This window comes from Bos grunniens, chromosome X (genome assembly GCF_055505025.1).
Source record: "Bos grunniens cultivar Pamir isolate PY7600 chromosome X, Bosgru_T2T1.0, whole genome shotgun sequence".
Lineage (NCBI taxonomy): Eukaryota > Metazoa > Chordata > Mammalia > Artiodactyla > Bovidae > Bos > Bos grunniens.
Genome location: NC_141194.1, coordinates 132,412,525 through 132,433,416, shown reverse-complemented (window position 1 = coordinate 132,433,416; position 20,892 = coordinate 132,412,525). Strand labels below are relative to the sequence as shown.

At 40.4% G+C, this 20,892-nt stretch overlaps 1 protein-coding gene across 2 annotated transcripts in view; it reads right to left on the bottom strand.

The window, feature by feature from the left end:
- The window catches only part of AIFM1 (apoptosis inducing factor mitochondria associated 1), a 30,736-nt gene that overhangs the window by 8,962 nt on the left and 882 nt on the right, over positions 1-20,892 (bottom strand). The window contains exons 2-8 of one of the 2 annotated variants that reach the window (XM_086387193.1): positions 14,778-14,920; positions 8,736-8,835; positions 7,376-7,500; positions 7,118-7,248; positions 5,535-5,625; positions 727-811; positions 67-143 (exon numbers count right to left, since the gene is read on the bottom strand). In XM_086387193.1, coding sequence (XP_086243319.1) covers positions 67-143; positions 727-811; positions 5,535-5,625; positions 7,118-7,248; positions 7,376-7,500; positions 8,736-8,835; positions 14,778-14,920 — 752 coding nt within the window. Of the gene's footprint in view, positions 1-66; positions 144-726; positions 812-5,534; positions 5,626-7,117; positions 7,249-7,375; positions 7,501-8,735; positions 8,836-13,458; positions 13,727-14,777; positions 14,921-20,892 lie in introns of those variants that run through there. The other variant, XM_086387194.1, reaches the window with a different exon arrangement.

The following is a 20,892-nucleotide window of genomic DNA, read 5'->3' as shown; positions in this document are numbered from 1 at the left end:
GTACTTGGGGCCACGAGATTATGCTACCTCTTCAAAACCGACAAAAGCACTAAAGCTGACAATTACCTTTCTGAAAAGTGTTGTTCTACTCTTCACCTCTGCTCCAGCCCTATCAATGGCAGAGAGACTTCTTGGAGTGCCTCCTGGAAATCAGAGGAGAAAAACCCTTTAGCCCAACAAGCAGAAGCTGGCCCAACAGAAGCATCAACTCGCAACAAGGCTTTGTTTTCCTTCCACTCGTCCCCGCAGTAGGCTTATATCAATTTCCTTTGAAAAGCAGATTTGAGAGTCTCTCCTCAAAGGGCCCACCCTCCCTGTAGATGGCCAGAAGGCCTCACTTTTTGCTCCCATTCTCTCCTACTTTTTCATGAGGATTCACCAGAAAGCACAGTCATGTTTGTTGAAGCAACTGCTTCAAACCCCTCTCTTGATTTCTGGTTGAAAGTGGCAATGAAGCCATGAGGTTATATCACTTTCAGGGCAGAGGACAAAGGCTAAGAAGGGAAAGGCAATCCTTTTCAATAGCCATCCCTGCCTTTAGCAGAGGGAACAGTAAGGACTGTCCAGAGGGGCTATTGCTCAGATGCTTGTAGTTAGATAGCCATGCTTTGCACCAAGGGAAGACATCCACTTCAGAGTCTGGGTTTCAGTTTTCTTAGTAATGTCTTTACAGTAAAACTCAAGGGAGCTCTATCAGGGAATGAAGCTATCTCCAGAAGTACTCACCTGTTGCAATCAGGCACTTTTCGTAGGTTATTTGAGAGCCATCATTAAGTTTTGCCACATTGCCTCTCACATCCAGCTGTACTACCTGGTCCCGCCAAACATACACACACAGAAAGGGATAAATTCACTTTAAAAATGTTTATTGAGATATCACTCATACAACATACAATTCACCATTTTTAAGTGTACAATTCAGTGGGTTTTAGTATATTCATAAGTTGTGTGGCCATCATCACTATATAATTCTGGAACACTTGCATCACCCTCCAAAAAAACCTGAACCTGGCAGTCATCAGCCCAATGAGAAGAGTTACTTCTTGACCTAAAGTGATCCTTAAGAAACCTAATCACTGGTACCAATTTCTTCAAGGAGTCATAATTTCCTAAGTGGCCAACATCACAGTAAGTTCCTAGTGTCCCAAAGCTCATGCCCAATTTGTGGGAATGGAGAATAGGGACAGACTTTTCTGCCTGGCTCTTTGGAACCCTTCTTTAAAAAAAAAAAAGTGGCAGCTCTGGGTCCTAGTTGTGGCCTCCAAACTCTTAGTTGTGGCACGGAGGATCTAGTTCCGTGACCAGGGATTGAACCCGGGCCCCTTGCATTGGGAGCACGGTGAACACCAGCAAAGTCCAGGGACCCTTACTTATTTGTTAACAACTCTCTCATATCCTTAACATTCTTGTAGGATGCTTTCTCCCAATTTCTAGCTTTCACTAAACCTGAGCTCCCCCCGCCTGCACAGGACAGCTCATATGTAGAGATTGCTCACTCGCTCACACTTCTCCCCATCACAAGGAAAGGATTATAGCTGCTGATGGTTCCAAGGTACTCTCGTGCCCTCATCCCCTCTGAAGGACACTGACCTATATCCCCTACAACTCAAGTGTTATCCGGCCTGCTCTTGGTCACCCCTCAGTCACTGAAGTCCTCGGCACCTGGCTCGTATTTTTCCTCTAAGCCACATCCAAATCCTCTCTCTCAAACTTCTACATCAAATATCTCACTCTTTGGTCACAGTCTGCCATCCTTCCAGCTTTCTCTCAGTCCCACTGGCACCTTTCCTTGTTTCTGATTTTCTCCATTTACCCAGTGGGCTGTTCCATTCCATCTAATCTGGGCCAATGGTAGATTTCTCAAACTGTGCTCTTGCCAGCATCCCTCATTTCCATGCACCCTGCTCCTTATGATGAAGAGCTTGAGTTTTGCAGTCAGGGAGACTGGGGTTTCTGGCTCCACTCCACTCCTTACGAGCAGTGAGACCATTCATTCAAGACATATTTATTAAACACCTAGTATGTGTTGGGCTTCCCTGGTGGCTCAGATGGTAAGGAATCTGTCTGCAATGTGGGAGACATGGGTTCGATCCCTGGGCCGGGAAGTTCCCCTGGAAAAGAGAATGGCAACCCACTCCAGTATTCTTGCCTGGAGAATTCCATGGACAGAGGAGACTGGTGGGCTATATAGTCATGACGTCATGAAGAGTTGGACATGACTGAGTGACTAGCACTTTCATGTGTCAAGTGCTGTGCTAAGTGCTGGGGACACAATGTTGAGAAAAACTGATACCTTGCTGCCTTCAGAGTGCAGCAGCCAAGACAGATAATTTAATAAGCACTGTAATTAAGCATGAGAAACGCTCTAATAAGGACAGTGCAAGTAGTGCTAGAAACATATGACAGGTGCACTGGGTCAAGCTGTCCAGGGGGCCATGATATAAACAGATGGGATGGGTGAGTAGCTACTTTAGCCACCTTTGATTTGTCCTGGGTAAGCTCCCTCCTCAATCCAACCCATTGACTCAAACCTCTCAGGTAACCTACCTGGTATCCTGCTGCTGCTGCTGCTGCTAAGTCGCTTCAGTCGTGTCTGACTCTGTGCGACCCCATAGACGGCAGACCACCAGGCTCCCCTGTCCCTGGGATTCTCCAGGCAAGAACACTGGAGTGGGTTGCTATTTCCTTCTCCAATGCGTGAAAGTAAAAAGTCAAAGTAAAGTCGCTCAGTCGTGTCCGACTCTTAGCGACCCCATGGACTGCAGCCTACCAGGCTCCTCCGTCCATGGGATTTTCCAGGCAAGAGATCTAGAGTGGGGTGCCACTGCCCTCTCCAACCTGGTATCCTAGTTTACTGCAAACTCAAGTGAAGCCATTAGATGTGAACTTCCTCAGCTTCCCATAATAGTTCCCACCTCCTAACCCCTGAATACAGACTTCACTTCCTCTCTGCCAGTTACTGGGATGAGGTGGCCTTTCTGTCTCGTTTCTATGCCTGACTCTTACCCTTCCTCTCTCTCCTGTTAGTCAGCCACTCACTCCCCCATCTCTCTTGTGACATCTTCTACCTTAGCCCACTGACATGTTTAAGTCTGCCCCATCCTAAATGTACCACTTTTGATTCTATGTATGTCCTCCTCCAGCTGTTGCCCAATGCCATCTCCGTTTTGTCATTTAAACTTTCTGAACGAGTAGTTTCTCCTCTTTTCTAACTTCACAATGATATCTGAACAGCTAAATGTAATGGGTCATTTTAGAATTCCTTTGTTAGCAGATTCTTTTGCTGTGGTAATACCCTGGCTCACATCCTCCTCCTTGAAACTCTCTCCAACCCTGGCCCCGGCCCTGGGCTCGTCTCATCCTGCCCTTTTAATACTTCTTTCCTAGTCTCCTTTTAGGACACTTTTTCTTAAGCCTGTTGCCTGAAATTTGGGTTCCACAGGGCTCCATCTTTCCTTCACTCCTCTTCTGACATGACTACCTCAGTTCTCCATGGGGGGGCCTCACCTACTCTCATGGTCTCAATTCTGACTCGTACGTGGACGATTCCCCATCCATATCTGAGCCCAGAACTCTACTCTGAACATTACAGTCATGTCTTCAACACTGCCCTTAGGGCATATCCACACAGATATTCTAGTTAATACTTAACAGTCCCAAATGAAATGTCATGTCCCCCTTAAACTAGGTCTTCCTCTTGCAATGTCTCTCTTATGTGGGGGTGTACTACCATCTACCACACAAGCTGAAAATCAGAAAGTCATCTTCGCCTCTCTCCTCTCTCATGTTCTTCCTCCAATCGGTCACCACCACACCCCACCAAGTTTGACTTTATGCTTTTAGTCTGTTCCCTACTCTTCATCACCTTTCTGTTAGGAAGCTATACAATGATGGTATTAAGAGCTTGGGCTCTGGAATCAGAATTCTCCAATCAGAGAGATCTGGGGCTCAAATTCTGCCTCTACTACTTATTAACTATGTAATCTCAAGCAAGATACTTCACCTCTTTTAAATCTCCATTTCTTTCTCTGTAAAATGGAAATATTAATAGTGCCCACCTCATAAGATTATTGTGAAGGGCACCATGATGTAATTGAACGCACATAAAGCATTTTCATACTGTGCTTACTTCTTCTTAATCACCATCAGCACTACTGCCCTTATGTGGACTCCCACCATCTTTCACATGGATTATTAAAAAAGTCTTTGAAATGGTCTCTTTCTAGTCTTGTTTTCCTGAAATCCATTCTCTTCACAGCCAACCGAGTGATTACTTAAAATTCAACCCAACTGCTTTATATTCTTGTCTAAAACTCAACAACTCCTCAGGGTCAATGTCATAAAACTCAAGATCTTTCACACGACAGAGCTCAACCATCAGGCCCCTAACTTCCTGCTTTCTCATCTCCTGTCACTCCTTAACTTCCTGCTCTATCAGTCCCGAGCTGCTTGTATTTCCCTGCACCAAACACGCTTTTTCACCCCTTTGTGCCTTTGCTTATGTTATTCTTTTTCACTTGAATGTTCTTCACTTTTCTCTAAGCTGGTGAATGCTACTTCATTTCATCATATTCCCCATTCTATAGAAGGAGACTGCTTTCTCCAGGAAGCTTTTCCATCATTATACTGGGCACACTTCCCAGTAATTCCCACAATACACCAAATTTCTTTCTTATTCCAAATCTATGTTATGATTATCTGCTCACATTTTTGCCTAATACCGTTAGCCCCTAGAAGGCAGGGCCTGTGTGCTACACATAGGGGATACTTAATACAGTCTTCTTACCAGCTTATCCACCAACCCATATCCATCTTCTCCACCTAACATCCCCGTATAGGAGAAATAAACCTGTCCTTATCAAAGGTCAGTACTTCCACTCAAGCTCTGGATCCCATCTCTTCTGGGCCTTGCTACTTCTGATAGTCCTTCCCTCTCTACTGGAATGTTGCCAGTAGTTTACAGACACATTCTAGACTTCCCTCCTGTTAACAAACACAAAACAAAATGCAAGCAAACAAAACCCTCCCTGAACCCTAACAGTCACTGCCCACCCCCGTATTCCAGTCACTGCCCACCCCGGTATTCAGGCACTCACCTTTGTAAAATCCAACAATATTTTCCATGCTGATGTCATGCCTGAATTTTTTTTACTATCCTGAATAATATACATTTGTCAATCTCCTGTCATCAATAATCCCAAAGAAATGTTAGTGTGGAAAAACAGAAAGGAGGAGGAAAGGCAGAGGAGCCAATCAGGAGAAGGAACAGCCTCAGAGTCATGGTCTCCAATGACCTGACTTCCCTGGGAAGGTTTAGCTAGCCTGCTACTCTAGGCTAGAGACAGTGCTTTCCCCTGGGAGACACACTAATTAGTACCGACTGGCAATATTAAACCTTAAAATGACTTGCTCTTTCTTTGATGAACTACAGTGACAGACAGACGGAAGGGCCAGTGGGAATGCAAGTCACCATCCTTGCTGCCCCTGTGGGCACATAGGTGGAGCTTGACTAAGAAAGCAGCCTACTAGCTCACCTTCTTCCCAGTGAGGACGGCCACACCACCATTTTCAACACGAGGCAGGTCCTGAGCAGAGACGTAAAAAGAAGGTGGCTGGAAATATATGCTGTACAGAGAAAAGAGAGAAAAAGTTATAAGTACGTGGAATGGCTATCAACTTCCCCCAGAGGTTCAGAAAAATTGGTTCCACCACGGAAAGCTTTCAGGAATATTTTCTCAAGTAGGTGCCCAAGGGCACTAAATCTTGGTCATGGGAACAATCTGGATACATTCTTGGCTCCAACAGCTTTGCTGGAGGGATGGTTCTGGTATCTAGGGGGTAGAAGCCAGGGATGCTGTGAAACATCCAACAGTATGCAGACCAGGCCCCTAAAACAAAAAATTATCCAACCTTCCATGTCAATAGTGCCGAGGTTGAGAAATCGTGCTCTGCATTTAGGTTCCTTTCAAAGTCAAGGCTTGAGGAGTGGCCGAGGTGCTGGTACTCACATCCACCCACACAAGCTGTCCAGGATGGCACTGATCACTGGACAACTTGGTCTAGCTCCTGAGATGATCTCACATCAAATAGCAGATACCGTCTATGAGGGATTAATTAAGGGATGGGTAACCTGGAGAATCCCATGGACAGAGGAGCTGAGGAGGGTGCTACAGTTTGTGGGATTGCACAGAGTCAGATGCGACTGAGCACAACAACCTAATTGGAGGGCTTCCCAGGTGGCTCAGTGGTAAAGAATCCACCTGCCAATGCAGGAGATGCAGGAAACGTGGGTTCGATCCCTGGGTCAAGAAGATCCCCTAGAGGAGTAAATGGCAACCCACTCCAGTATTCTTGCCTAGAGAGTCCCATAGACAGAGGAGACTTTAGTCCAAGGGGTTGCAAAGAATTGGACACAACTAACCAATTAAGCATACACACATAATTGGAAGTATGCATCCTGCTTGATAACAGGACATGATACAAGTGAGGGAGGTAGGTAGATTTATAAAATTTAGTCCAGTGTCAAAGGGATCCACTAACAAGGATAAAAACTGATACCCAAGAACATGGTACTGGACTCAGGAGATCCAAGGAGCCTTTTAAAGGAAAGGGCTTCTTGACTTGTATTCCTAAGTCTCTCATGCAAAGATTTTAATAAAGAGTTTCTTCCTTAGTGTTCCCACTGTATCCCTGCAATTCTGAATGTCTCCTGGGGTGTCAAAGAAAGTGCCATAGAACAGTGTCTTTTGTTCTGCTTTTATGGGACATGCCTAGGCAAGTGTGAAGACGTGACCACACAGGCTGAGCTGCTCTTCGAAGTCTAATACAAGGTCCTGGGAACAGGGGCATGAGTACTTCAGAGGCCAACATTATAACTTCAGCTATTGGTAGCACTGGTTAACAGAATCCAGGACTCTTGCCACTACAGCCTGATGTTCGCTCTAAGCTATACACTCGCTCTAAGTGTGTACTACAGCGGACTCCGGAGTGCTGCCAAGTCACCTGTCTTATGTGCTGTGTGCAGTTCCTGCTAAATCCTGTCTTACTCTCTGTGCTGAAGAGACAGTACAACCAGCTGAAGTTGCTGGTTGGGCCCATTTTACATAAGTGAACACACCTTCGCTCTTTTCCATTCCATTGTTTGAATCGTAGTGTCTTTGTGACATTCGGGTCATCTGAAAACCACAGTTCTTTTGAAAGAGGAGGTCTCATGTAAGGCAGCTCAGGATCTTCAGATACAATCAGTACCTTTGGACACAAAATAATGATACTTATCACAGCCAAGTTGTTTAAGAGGCAAATGTCAAAGTGCTCATGTTGGCTAAGTGCTTGTGGACCACACCTTCCATGTCAAGCAAGACAGTGTGTGCCTTACCCTGGCTCCAGGATCCCGAGCCCGGATGGATCTGGCTGCAGCAAAAGCAGCAGTGCCTCCACCGATGAGCAGGAACGGAACATGACTTGGTATCCTCACTTGGGGTTCTGGCTCTCCTTCCAGAGCTATAAGCAGAAGATCAGACAAGGTGAGTATTTTTTAAGTCTCAGATGACTCCTTGCCACTATTAAAAAAAAATCACCTTGAACTTGACTCAATCCTTTATATAAAAAGCTAGTAAAACACTGCAAGTACATTAATCTTAACAAACGTCACATCTTCTGAAACGACAGGAACAGGAAGCATCCCTGTGATAAGTGAAGAATACTCAAAAAAAGAGGTGAATGATGTGGCCAAGGTCATTGACTCACTAAGCCTCTGAGAACTAGAACCTGCTGCTGCTGCTAAGTTGCTTCAGTCGTGTCCGACTCTGTGCGACCCCACAGACGGCAGCCCACCAGGCTCCCCTGTCCCTGGGATTCTCCAGGCAAGAACACTGGAGTGGGTTGCCATTTCTTCCTCCAATGTATGAAAATGAAAAGTGAAAATGAAGTTGCTCAGTCGTGTCTGACTCTTAGCCACCCCATGGACTACAGTGCACCAGGCTCCTCCATCCATGGACTTTCCAGGCAAGAGCACTGGAGTGGGGTGCCACTGCCTGCTTCAATGTTTAGCTATTTCTCAAATATACTAGAAAGTATATATTCGAAGGCTTCTGTCCTGCCCATTTAATTTCTTAATGGCCAACAGGAAAATATCAAGTTCAGTTTCACCTTTTATTAGTAATAATGGGGGAAAACTGAGCAGATCAATTGGGGATTACTAAACAGTGTTCAAGAATAAGGAGGTGTTATGGAGGAAAGTGATGGAAATGGCCTACCTGGAGTTGTGGGGTTTATTAAAGGATTAAAACATTCCTGAGAATGTTTTCATTCATTTTCATTCATTTTCAAGCCAGAAGTGTGGGATGGAAATGATGGCTAGTGCTACATGCTTTAGGCAAACAAACACATCTTGAACAACTCTGAACTCCAAAGACTCACAAGGGGAACAAAACAGACCAAAAGAATATCCTCACTGGGGGAAAAAAAGGCTTTCATCTCTTTTCCAATAAGTATCTTTGCCAAGCTTGCATTTTTTAATTTAAAGCTTGCCTTTTAAGAGTTTAATATAAAGAAAAACAACCAATCACTAATCACTAAGTTTATTCTCAAACCTAAATTACAGTCAAACACTTGTAATACCATAGTTTCTGGAAGTTTACAATCTCACAGTATCATCATGTCCACAAGATACCTGCAAAACATAGCAAATTGTCTATAATTTTCCCTTTATATATTGAGTCTCAAATCATACTCACCAGATGATGTGGCTCTTTTCTGTTTCTCTTCTGGTGTCAGCCCTAACCCTGAAATTCTTTCATTGTATCTTTTTTTGTCATCTTTTATTGTCTTGTAGGCCTGTAGACCCAAACACGGAGAAAATTTATTTCATCATACAGCTAGCTAGCACACATCATAAGTAACATTCATTATCTTTCAATTAAATGAGAAGCTTTTGTCTATATGAAGTTAGTTCTTCTGTGTTAGAATCACTAAGGCAAAAATGTTTTCTTAAGAAATAAAAAAAATATTTAGTGTGTACACACTTGGTGTGGAAAGAATACAGGTAAACAGATGAAAATGTTCCAGTTTCAGATTTCCTTAGGCTCTATGTGAAGAATTTTCCTCATGTTTAATTCTGAAGGTACAGCTGAAGAAAAAAGAAAAATACTTTATACTGGAAGAATAAAGTGCTAGGAAGAGCTAAACTTTATAAAAGAGGTTTTGGACTCTGCTGGATACTAGCTGTGAAACCAACCTATAGGGTCCTGGGTAGGAAGCTGGGCCATAAGTTATCTTGGAAGATGTCCCAAGTTATCTAAGTATCACAGGACTTAGATAACGTCCTGAAGCATGACCACCAATAAGCCTAGTCTCATAGAGCAACCCATCTTTCCCTCAAAGGCCTGTTCTTTAATGACACTCAGATACTTAATGGGCAAACATCTCACTTAAACAACTACTGTATTTAAAATATACTATCTGGTGGCAAGAATACACAGAAGAACTGTACAAAAAAGATCTTCACGACCCAGATAATCACGATGGTGTGATCACTCACCTAGAGCCAGACATCCTGGAATGTGAAGTCAAGTGGGCCTTAGAAAGCATCACTACGAACAAAGCTAGTGGAGGTGATGGAATTCCAGTTGAGCTATTCCAAATCCTGAAAGATGATGCTGTGAAAGTGCTGCACTCAATATGCCAGCAAATTTGGAAAACTCAGCAGTGGCCACAGGACTGGAAAAGGTCAGTTTTCATTCCAATCCCAAAGAAAGGCAATGCCAAAGAATGCTCAAACTACTGCACAATTGCACTCATCTCACACGCTAGTAAAGTAATGCTCAAAATTCTCCAAGCCAGGCTTTAGCAATATGTGAACCGTGAACTTCCTGATGTTTAAGCTGGTTTTAGAAAAGGCAGAGGAACCAGAGATCAAATTGCCAACATCCACTGGATCATGGAAAAAGCAAGAGAGTTCCAGAAAAACATCTATTTCTGCTTTATTGACTATACCAAAACCTTTGACTGTGTGGATCACAATAAACTGTGGGAAATTCTGAAAGATATGGGAATACCAGACCATCTGACCTGCCTCTTGAGAAATCTGTATGCAGGTCAGGAAGCAACAGTTAGAACTGGACATGGAACAACAGACTGGTTCCAAATAGGAAAAGGAGTATGTCAAGGCTGTATATTATCACCCTGCTTATTTAACTTATATGCAGAGTACATCATGAGAAACTCTGGACTGGAAGAAACACAAGCTGGAATCAAGATTGCCAGGAGAAATATCAATAACCTCAGATATGCAGATGACACCACCCTTATGGCAGAAAGTAAAGACGAACTAAAAAGCCTCTTGATGAAAGTGAAAGAGGAGAGTGAAAAAGTTTGGCTTAAAGCTCAACATTCAGAAAACGAAGATCATGGCATCCAGTCCCATCACTTCATGGGAAATAGATGGGGAAACAGTGGAAACAGTGATAGACTTTATTTTTTTGGGCTCCAAAATCACTGCATATGGTGACTGCAGCCATGAAATTAAAAGATGCTTACTCCTTGGAAGGAAGGTTATGACCAACCTAGATAGCATATTAAAAAGCAGAGACATTACTTTGCCAACAAAGGTCCATCTAGTCAAGGCTATGGTTTTTCCTGTGGTCATGTATGGATGTGAGAGTTGGACTGTGAAGAAGGCTGAGCGCCGAAGAATTGATGCTTTTGAAGTGTGGTGCTGGAGAAGACTCTTGAGAGTCCCTTGGACTGCAAGGAGATCCAACCAGTCCATTCTGAAGGCGATCAGCCCTGGGATGTCTTTGGAAGGAATGATGCTAAAGCTGAAACTCCAATACTTTGGCCACCTCATGCCAAGAGTTGACTCATTGGAAAAGACTCTGATGCTGGGAGGGATTGGGGGCAGGAGGAGAAGGGGATGACAGAGGATGAGATGGCTGGATGGCATCACTGACTCGATGGACGTGAGTCTGAGTGAACTCCGGGAGCTCGTGATGGACAGGGAGGCCTGGCATGCTGCGATTCATGGGGTCGCAAAAAGTCGGACACGACTGAGCGACTGAACTGAACCTAACTGAACTGATCTTCTCTATCCTTTCAAATTGAAGGGCTAGGTTTTTTTTTAACACAGCATTAGAACTGACTAGTTTTCTTTTTTTAATTCAGCATCAGAATTTATTGAAGATATTTTAAAAAGCAGTAGGCAAGAACGACTTTTTTTCATTATAACACTTTTGCTCTTTTTGTAACCCACAGGGTCAACAAGACAGAAATTTAAGTGACCATATGTCAGCTGAAATCCCACATTATTAATTAATTGGAGGAAAAAGTAAGGATAATCAGAGGAAGTAGCATAAAAATATGTTTTAAGAATAATATGATTCTCTTACAGAGTAATCCACTAGGCAATGTACTGCATTAAGGAACCTGAATTCTCAGATTTGCACTTGACATTTATCAGCCTGGAAACATCTAATATACAACATGAATGGATTAGAAAATTAAGTGCTGTATGTTAAAAGATAATGGTTATTCCTTGAATTTACCACTAAATTCATCAAATTCATAAACTGAATTCAAGTAACACTAATTTCAGGAAGAGTTTTTATTTTAAATCTTGGCAATATATACAAGTCCAGCATTTACTCATTCCTTGAAAAAATATTTAAGAAAGGGATTTCTACCTAAAAAGATGGCTTTAAGCTGATCACTGCGAGTGAACAGAGAAGTAAACTGGGGTCATGTTCACACTGAGACAGATATCCAATAATAGCCTAGGCCCTCTCACACCTCCTATTGGCTTCACACATCAGGGAAGAGGAGACCAAGAAATACCTTGAGGTTTACTGGGGAAAGAACAAGAAAGAGGTTTGTCATATATTTATATATTTAGCTTTTAAGTAAATGTTCTGATATAAAAATAAGTTACAGACCTACTAAATAAAAATTAACTTTTCCCCCAAGGGTCTCTGTCTCCCCAGTTTGCAGATTTCCAGTCAGTGACATGAATACATGTCAGGTTAAAAAAAAAAAAAACTACAAAATCCTGAAATACGTTAGCAGACAACTGTTCTAAACAGATGAATATAATGGCATCTATTCCACTTAAACGAATATGAAAGGTAACAGTTCATTTTCTGAGTGAGGCAATGTGGTCCTATCAGTTGAACAATGGCTCAAATACTAAATCTCATTAAATATTCTAAAGGCCACTTTGGCTCTGGGTGTGTGTGTGTGTGTGTGCACGCGTGCGTGCACACTCAGCAGTGTCTGCCTCTTTGCAACCCCATGGACTGTATGTAGCTCACCAGGCTCCTCTGCTCACTGACAAATCTAAGTCACCTCAGATCATGTTTTAAATGATTTAAAATGTAATCTAAAACAAAACACAATAGTTTGATAAGTTGTAGGTAGACAAAAGCTTATCATTTAACCTAAAACCACCATAATACAGCAGCTTTATTATTACCAGTGTTGGATAAACACAGAGGGCAATGAGGCATTTAACTGAATGGCTTAAGAGGAACTTGTGCTTCACAGACATTTCTAAGACAAGAGGAAGCAACAGTATGAATGGCCCTGTTCTGTGGCCTGGCATTAAGAGATTCGCCTGGCCAGCTCTGTGGAGGCCATCCAACTCTGGTACAGCAACATGAACCAGAGGTTTAATGGGTTTCAAATGTTACAAACATATCAGATATGAACACCTAAAATCTATTTCTGAATGAATGGGGTGGAACTGATGGGAAAAGTTGAGAGAGCTATGAAATGGAAAAGTTAAAGGCTTAGAGGGTAGTATCTAAATAATGAGAGAGGCATTTAAGAAAGCAGTTGACACAAATGCATTAGCTTATACCACTTCAGCCACTAGTTTGACCAAATTACATACAGATTACAAAAGGGACACTGCCAAATGAACTTAGTTGAAATAGAGGCTGGGGGTGAGTGTGGAGAACACTGCAATTTTTATGGCTTTTTGGACTTCCTCAGAAGCATTCAATAAAATGCCCTTTCACAATAAAAGTAGGGTTAATTTGCTGTTTCCCACAAAACACAGAAATTATATTTTACCTAAAATGATTCAAAATGGATGATGTTCAAGTCATCTTTACTTGCTTACTCAGTGTTTACTCTTTGAGACTATCTTGTTAGGTATGCAGCACTAAAGCACAATATAATTTAGCATCATAAAAAAAGAATTATGAAATTGGCAAAAGTTTCAAAGACAGGGTTGATGACAAGGATTTATAGCAATCATTAAATATATGGCTTTAGATATTTCCAGTAAGACTTTAACAGTTTGAAGAATAAAGGACTCCCTAGTGACTGACAATGTCCCTTTAATAAATACCTAGAAAGCACATGCCATGAATGTTTCATCATGTTCTAATGGATCAAGTTTTCATTAGTGCCATGGTCTCACCCACCCTACCCCCAAAATATATTTGAGTGTAAGTATCTTACATAATAAACTCCTGCCCCAGTGACTGTTGCTCCTACAATTAAGAAGTATACTAGGCTGCTGCCATCTTTCCCAGAAGCACCTGTAGACGCTAGTGATCTAGAAGGGGGTCCTAGATGATGACACTGCACAACTGTAGGTAAAGATAAGGCCAAGAAAGAAACAAAGGGAAATAGAAAAAGCACTAAGTATTAATGAAGAAACATTCAATATAAAGGCAGGGAAGTGTTTTTGGTTACCCTGTGCTAAAAAGAAAAACAAATGCTGTTCCAGGATTGGAGGAGAATGTATATATCCTCAAAGTCTGTCACCAGACAGAGCTCACCTAGTTCTTACTCTGATTCACCTCACAGCTGGCAAGAACTATCTACTTTGCTTGTGCATTTGGAGTTAGGTCAGAGAATGATCATCTAAGTGACGTCAAATAATTTTCATGTCCCCCCCTTTTTTTAATGCAGTGATCCAGTAACAAAGATAAGTTCACCCTCTTACCAATGTAGAAAGAACTAAAATTGTAATGTTGTCCAACCATTTGCTCTCAATAAGTAAAATAAACAGCTTCCTTCAATCAAGGGCATTACTAAGTGTTATCTAAGTTGGTTCACTCAACCTTACATGATCCAGCTTTAGACTGATCTGCTTAGTCACAGTAAACTCTGCCAAGTTAAAAAAAATGCCCACAGAATAATTCCTCTGTCACCAGCTAAGCTGATCACAGTTCATTTAAGGGGATATTATTGTGGTAATACTATATAACAGTTTAAAGCACATTTCTCACCTCACACAAACTCCATCTTAAACCTGGAGATATACTAGACCTACTTCTAGAATTTAGTCTTTGGATGAGGTTCCTGGATAAGTTTTTCTTTCAGGGAATGCTGAACTGAAGATTATTGTTTTTAAATGTTTATTATCCCAAGCCAAGGAAAAATACAATATTTGGCAAATGGGTCAAAATCAAATATTGTGCTAAGGAGCTGCAATGAATTTTGACCTTATTCATAGGTTAGTGCATTATATCCAAGAGAAAATATACAATTCCATAGATTAGTCAAATCTAAGGAAACGCAGAAGCTTTCAAGTAAAGAGTAAAAAGACAAGTGCAAAGAGCAAAGATCATCAATGAGAGATGAAATTTCAGTCATTCTCAAATTGGTTCTCACAGACTATTAGATAGTAGGCACTCTAAAGAAGGCTCTTTGGAAATTCTTCCAAAAAGAGAAAGGAGAATTAGTTGTAAAAGTCTTAAAGCAGAGTAGTACTGAGTCTATTAATGGGAGCTGTTTGGCAGCTTCTTTACACAAGGTGCTTTTCTACTTACATATGCACCAGCTCCTATTGTTGATAAGCCCACAATAAGGACTAATACAGAATTATCGATTTTGCCCCCTGATGGACCAGAGCTAGCCATTTGTCTTGTCATCTGGAGTTCTAGAGGAACATGCCATCGCTGGAACAAGTTGCCTAAGGAACACAATTTATTAAGACACACACACATACAAAAATAAAATAGTTAATACATGTTTATGACTAAATGTCAATGCATTGCACAAGTAAAGACTTAAATGCACATTGGGCTGTGTCATATTCACTGTTAAATGACCAAGGGGAAAAAAAACTTAAAACTGTACACACAAATACAACAGATATCAGAATGTACACTCTAAAGTTGTTGGAGTTTTACAAGTATAATTTAATGCTGTCCAGGGAGGAATTTATCACTTCCAGAAAAGGTAATGAAAAACCCGGGCAGTTCATCAAATACGTCTCTCTTCACATCTTCACCGTAAATGAAGCAAACATGGAGAGATGACTGAATAGACAGATATAACAAGTTAACTACAGGCTACCTGGGACACTCTAACAATCACTTAAGGAGTAATTTAAATGGCTGGCTCAAACCTTGCACACATAGACTCCAGCAACACAATCTAACCAGAAAAGACTTTAGCCTTGTGTGAAAGGCAATGTGTCCTGGAAGACAGAAATGCTAAATCTCAGAAGAAAACCACAAAAAAAAATTAGGTAAATTTATCTCCCCCAAAGAACTGAAGAATTTTGGATTTTATTTTTTAGAATGACAAAATTTAAAATATCCACTGGCTACTTGGCTCTTAGTCCTCCAAAATAATACAAAGATTATGTTGATGTAGAAACTCAGAATGCCTATTAAGAATCTGAGGATCGTAACAGCGTTCACACATGGAAATGTCAGAGTTTCATAGACTTCTTTCTCCAGGAGGATGCTGGTATTTTCAAATGAAGGAAGATGGTCCCAGCACCTTCCCTGCTTGTGACAGTCTTCATGTTGACTACTGACCTAGAACAGGGGTTTGCAAATTTTTTCTGTAAAGAGGGATGGTATGGGGAGGGAGGAGGGAGGAGGGTTCAGGATGGGGAACACATGTATACCTATGGCGGATTCATTTTGATATTTGGCAAAACTAATACAATTATGTAAAGTTTAAAAAATAAAAAAATAAATAAAATAAAAAGAAAACAACTTACAGCACATTAAACAATTAGCTCCTGAGTAAAAAGTTTGATATGATTTTATTTTGCATTTTGTGATGACACAGGAGTAATCAAGGTGCTCTGGATAGATGGGATCCTCCTCCAAAGTTAACAAGACATGGGAAAAAAAAAAAAAAAGAACCAGATAGAAAATATTTTCAGCTTTGCAGGCTACACAGTCTCTGCTGTAACGACTTAATTCTGCTGATGTTGTGCCAAAGCAACCACAACATAAAAATGAATGGGTGTGATTGTGTCCCAACAAAACTTTGTTAGTGGACACTGAAATGTGAATTTTAAATAATTTTCAAAAAATTGTCTATTAAAATTTTTTTGAGCCATCTCAAAAATGTAAAAACCAATTTTAGCTCAAGGGGCATAGGAAAGCATGTGGGTTTGGCCTGTGGACTGTAGTTTGCCAATCCTGATCTACAGCAGTGGTTCTAAAACTTGAGTGGGCATCAAAGTCCCCCAGAGGGTTTATTAAAGCATGGAAGGCCAGACCTACACCACCCCCACCCCAGAGTCTCTGAGCTGGAGGATCTGGGATAGGGCTCAAGAAATAGCATTTCTAATGTGTTCCCAGGTGATACTGATGCTGCCAGTCTACACTTCGAGAATCACTGGTCTAGAGGCAAGTAGCTATGTTCTGATGTGACCAAGCTTTAAAAGACAAACAGAACAGCGCTGGTAGCTGGTCCATATGTACTTGCAGAAATTCGAAATAGGGAGCTTTTCCCCAGCTTTCAAAATTACAGGGCTCAGAGGGGTATAAACATGTCCAAAACGCAGCTGCATTCTCTTACCTGAAATCCTTGGGAACACGGGCATCCCAGAACTTAGAATTATTAGGTGCTAAGTATATATTACATATACCATATAGTAAGTAACACCCAGCACAATAAGGGGCAGCAACCCAGTCACACGCATTAATGTTTCTATGACCGATCACAATGAAGAGAATAAACAAAAGATTCTAAGTTAACTTCTCTCCAGTTCAGGTTCCAAAAACTTGATTTTTTTAGTCCTATTTTCTTTGCTAAATTATAGATAAGAAACTATGGATCTATATTCTTAGAACTGGAAATGTATTTTTCTCTACTGTTTTTATTTCTTACCTGTTTTAGAATCTTTCATCACTGAATGAAATAAAATGGCTTATATTTGGGAACAACAACAAATCATGAAAATAAAAACACGGGCAAGGGTTGAGAAGCTTATCTCAATCTGGGCAAGCTTTTGATTTTCAGAAGTCCATAAAAATGATGAAGCATCAGAAATAGAAACTGACAAATCTCAGAGCTTAGAAAATGAAACTGGGTAGAAAAAGTTCCACATGGTTAGATATAGTACAATGAATTTAGTTGTCTCTTACCTCCATCCCAAGTTTTTTTTTAACCAAAAATAAATGTTTTTAAAATTCCACTTATTCCTCTAGAAGATCCTAAATCTAAAAACCATAACAACTTTGTTTTAATATAATAATTTAAGTTCAGCAGTTTTTGCCTCAATTTGAAAAAAAAAGACATTTAAAAGCAAATTGACTTTTAAAAAAGGAAATGGGTTTACATTTACACTATTGCTTGAAAAGAAATATAACACAATACAGTCATTAACAAACCAACTTTTTATATATCTAGTGACTTTAATTTTGTAAAAGGTGATAATATGGTATGGATATTCATATTTCCCTCCAGTTTTCTTTTACCTATAAAATTATTCCCACACCCTTCCTACCACAGCCTCAGAATTTTAGGAAATCTTATATAAAGACTGAAACATGCCTTTTTACCTGTCTTACTAATGTGGGAAAGCCCCCTTACTCCTTGACTTCTCATTGCACCAATCTACTTATTTTAGATTTTCTGCAGTCAGACCACATGTACCAAAGTAGAGCTTTCTTCCTCACACTTACGATTTTTTTAAACTGATCATTTATACATAATACTATGATTGCCATTTTTGTGGTAATTAGAACCTCTACCATGTCATATAATTTTCATTTCTTTGTAGTTGTTGGAATAATTAAGATCTAGTTTCTTAGCAAGTCTGATACTATAATACAATATTATTGTCTATATTCATTATATCATGGAAAGATTCAATTCCTGTAGGAGTTTGCTCAATAAATATTTCATGAATTAATGAATAAGATAAATAGAAACTCACCCCAGTTCTACTGATAAGGACTGAACATTTTGAAGACATTTTTGCAAAGAAGTTTTGAATACCACAGGCTAGCATTAGAATAGTACCTAAATCAACAAATTCACTGCTGTAGATTTCATAATCTCCTATTTTTTCATACACCCAGAAGCCCTTTTCCACAAATACATCCATACAATTGAGGCACCCAGAAATTTCAAGTGGTTAGGAGGTCTAATATTGTCTTGAATCTTGTTTTCTGAACATCAAACTTACTCTTCTGACATGTCTAAAACACAGGATCGGACAAGCCTAGGTGATCTGTCCATTGCAGCTAAATGCCTCTTGTGTGAAACACTCCGAAGAACGGCACCAGAAGAAAAATGATTTTGATGACACACAAAAAATCTAACTCTATTCTCCAAAGTTAAGTCCTTCACAGTACTAGGGTTCAGTCACTGAGGATTTACCATGTACCAGACTGTACAAAATGCTGAGGACACAAAACTAAATGTGACACAATTCCTGTCCTCGGGTAGTGTATAGTTTAGGAGGGGAGAATGGCTATAACTATTCTGAATATCAGAAAAATGGGCTTGACACAAATCACAAGAGATTCAAGGTTGCTCAGTTTGGCTTTTTAATCCTTAGGTCAGTGGAACAGAAGGGAGTCATTATTCATTCAGAATAGCAGCTTCCAAACTTGCCTGATCATTCGAATTACATCAGCAGCCTTGTTAAATATAAATTCCCACGGCTCTCTTCCAAAGATTATCATTTGGTACAGTTGGGGTTGGCCTTCCACTTTAACTTATTCAACCAGGCAAGTTTTGGAAACATGAAAGTTACAATATACAGCAACTCCCTTAAAATAATAGCAAATGTCTATAAGAAAATGTTGACTTGCTAAAATTTTCTTCTGGAAAGTTCTGTCCCAGCAATAGGAGTGGATAAAGGCTTGTCTTCTAGGCTTCAAAAAAGTGTCATTTGGCAGTGTCCAGGAAGTCTGGATCATTGCCCACAAGGAATCCAGTTTCTTTTTTAAGAGAGTGAAAAGGGTTCTGAACAGAGCAAAATGTTCAAACATCTGACCCTCAGGTCGGGGGGTCAGTGATGAGTTTGATCACATCGATAGCACAATGTTTGATAACCAAATAAAAAACTACAGAACAGAAAACATCTATTACCTACCTAACCCATATGCTCCTCAATTCTGAATGCCGACACAAAGTGGTTACTATAAATTACCTTCAATCATTTCTGGAAAGAGGCAGAGCATCCAAATATAGTAAATAACCAGATAGTAGCAATTATCGTTTTAAGGCAAAAGGCAATATATAATGCAAATGAACTTGACAATAGTGACAGATGTGGATGACATGTTCCAAAGTAGGTTTAAAGTTTGCTATAATCCTGGCAAAAACTAGTGGGGAGGGAGGGGAAAACAGGAAGGGGAAATGGCCTATCTACAAACATGCCTCTCCCTGATCTATGTAAAAACATATGGTAAACTATGGCTACTATGGGCAAAAGAATTCAGATTAAGAGCAATTAGTCATCAAGCCACAAGACAAAGTTGATTCCTACAACGACAGAATCATTTCTTTTTGAAATTGTAACCCAACCCCCACCCACTGCTAAAGATAATAAGGTTATCCTCTGGTGCTTGGCCAAAGGACAAATAACTGTATACAAAGAGATGGATGGAATCTGTCGAGAAGTCAGAATATACTCTACAGCAGACTGCCTTAAAACAAGTCATGCAATGGAAAAGAACACTTTTAGTGAGTATTTTTCAATAGTTCTAATATCACCAACCATCTCAAACCAAAGGTGGTTATCATCTTTGCAAATCCACACTTAATTGATGAGAACGTTTGTTCAGACTTCAGAATGCTGGCAAAAGTTGTGCGTTTTAGGCAAAATAAGTACACAGAGTTTGAAAGCCCAGTCTGCATGAAAATCTTCAGCTTACCTAAATTTCTGTGTAAATTTCTGTCCAACTTAAATACAGCATCCTCAATTTAACGCACAAAACCCATGCAGATGACATCATAGACAGGATGTTAGTTTTTCAAACCTAATCTAGTTTTTCAAACTTCTGCAAAGGCAGAAGTGCTAAGTTTCAAGAGCAACACGCCTTAGGACACACCTCAGGTACACCCATCAGGAAACATTTTCTTGAGGGATAGCAACTGGAAAAACTATTCAAATGTACATTTATAAGACTCTCACAATCTAAGGGAAATATTTTCTACTTTTTAAAAAGCACCCAGCAAGCAGTTCCATGTTGAAAAGGCCTCAAGGCAGTTCTATATTGACACTGCTAATATGAATATCCTTGGGTGACCGTTCAAAGATTATTGATGAAAAAATAAATAAACCAACAAAACCAAGCACCTTGTACTGGTGGATAATTCTTTACCCCCTTGAAGTTGTGCAGGTTGAAAACTGGCAGGTTCAAGACATGTTTAGATAAATTCAAGGATATCTGATGCCCAATGGGCTTAAAGGGGAACCAGATTTATCCTTAAGAGATAAAACTTTAGCAAAGAGATAAAACCAGATTTATCCTTTTGAGATAAAACTTTAGCAAACAGTGTGGAGTTGGGGCAAGAGGATTAGGGACCTAGAGACCGGCAAACTATCCTCTGCTCTACCTATTAATTAGGTATATGACCTTGAGCAAGTAATTTCACCTCTCTGTGCTTCGGTTTATTATCTATAAAACGAGTGGGTTGAATTTTACCATGAAATCCCTTCCAGCTCTAAAATTT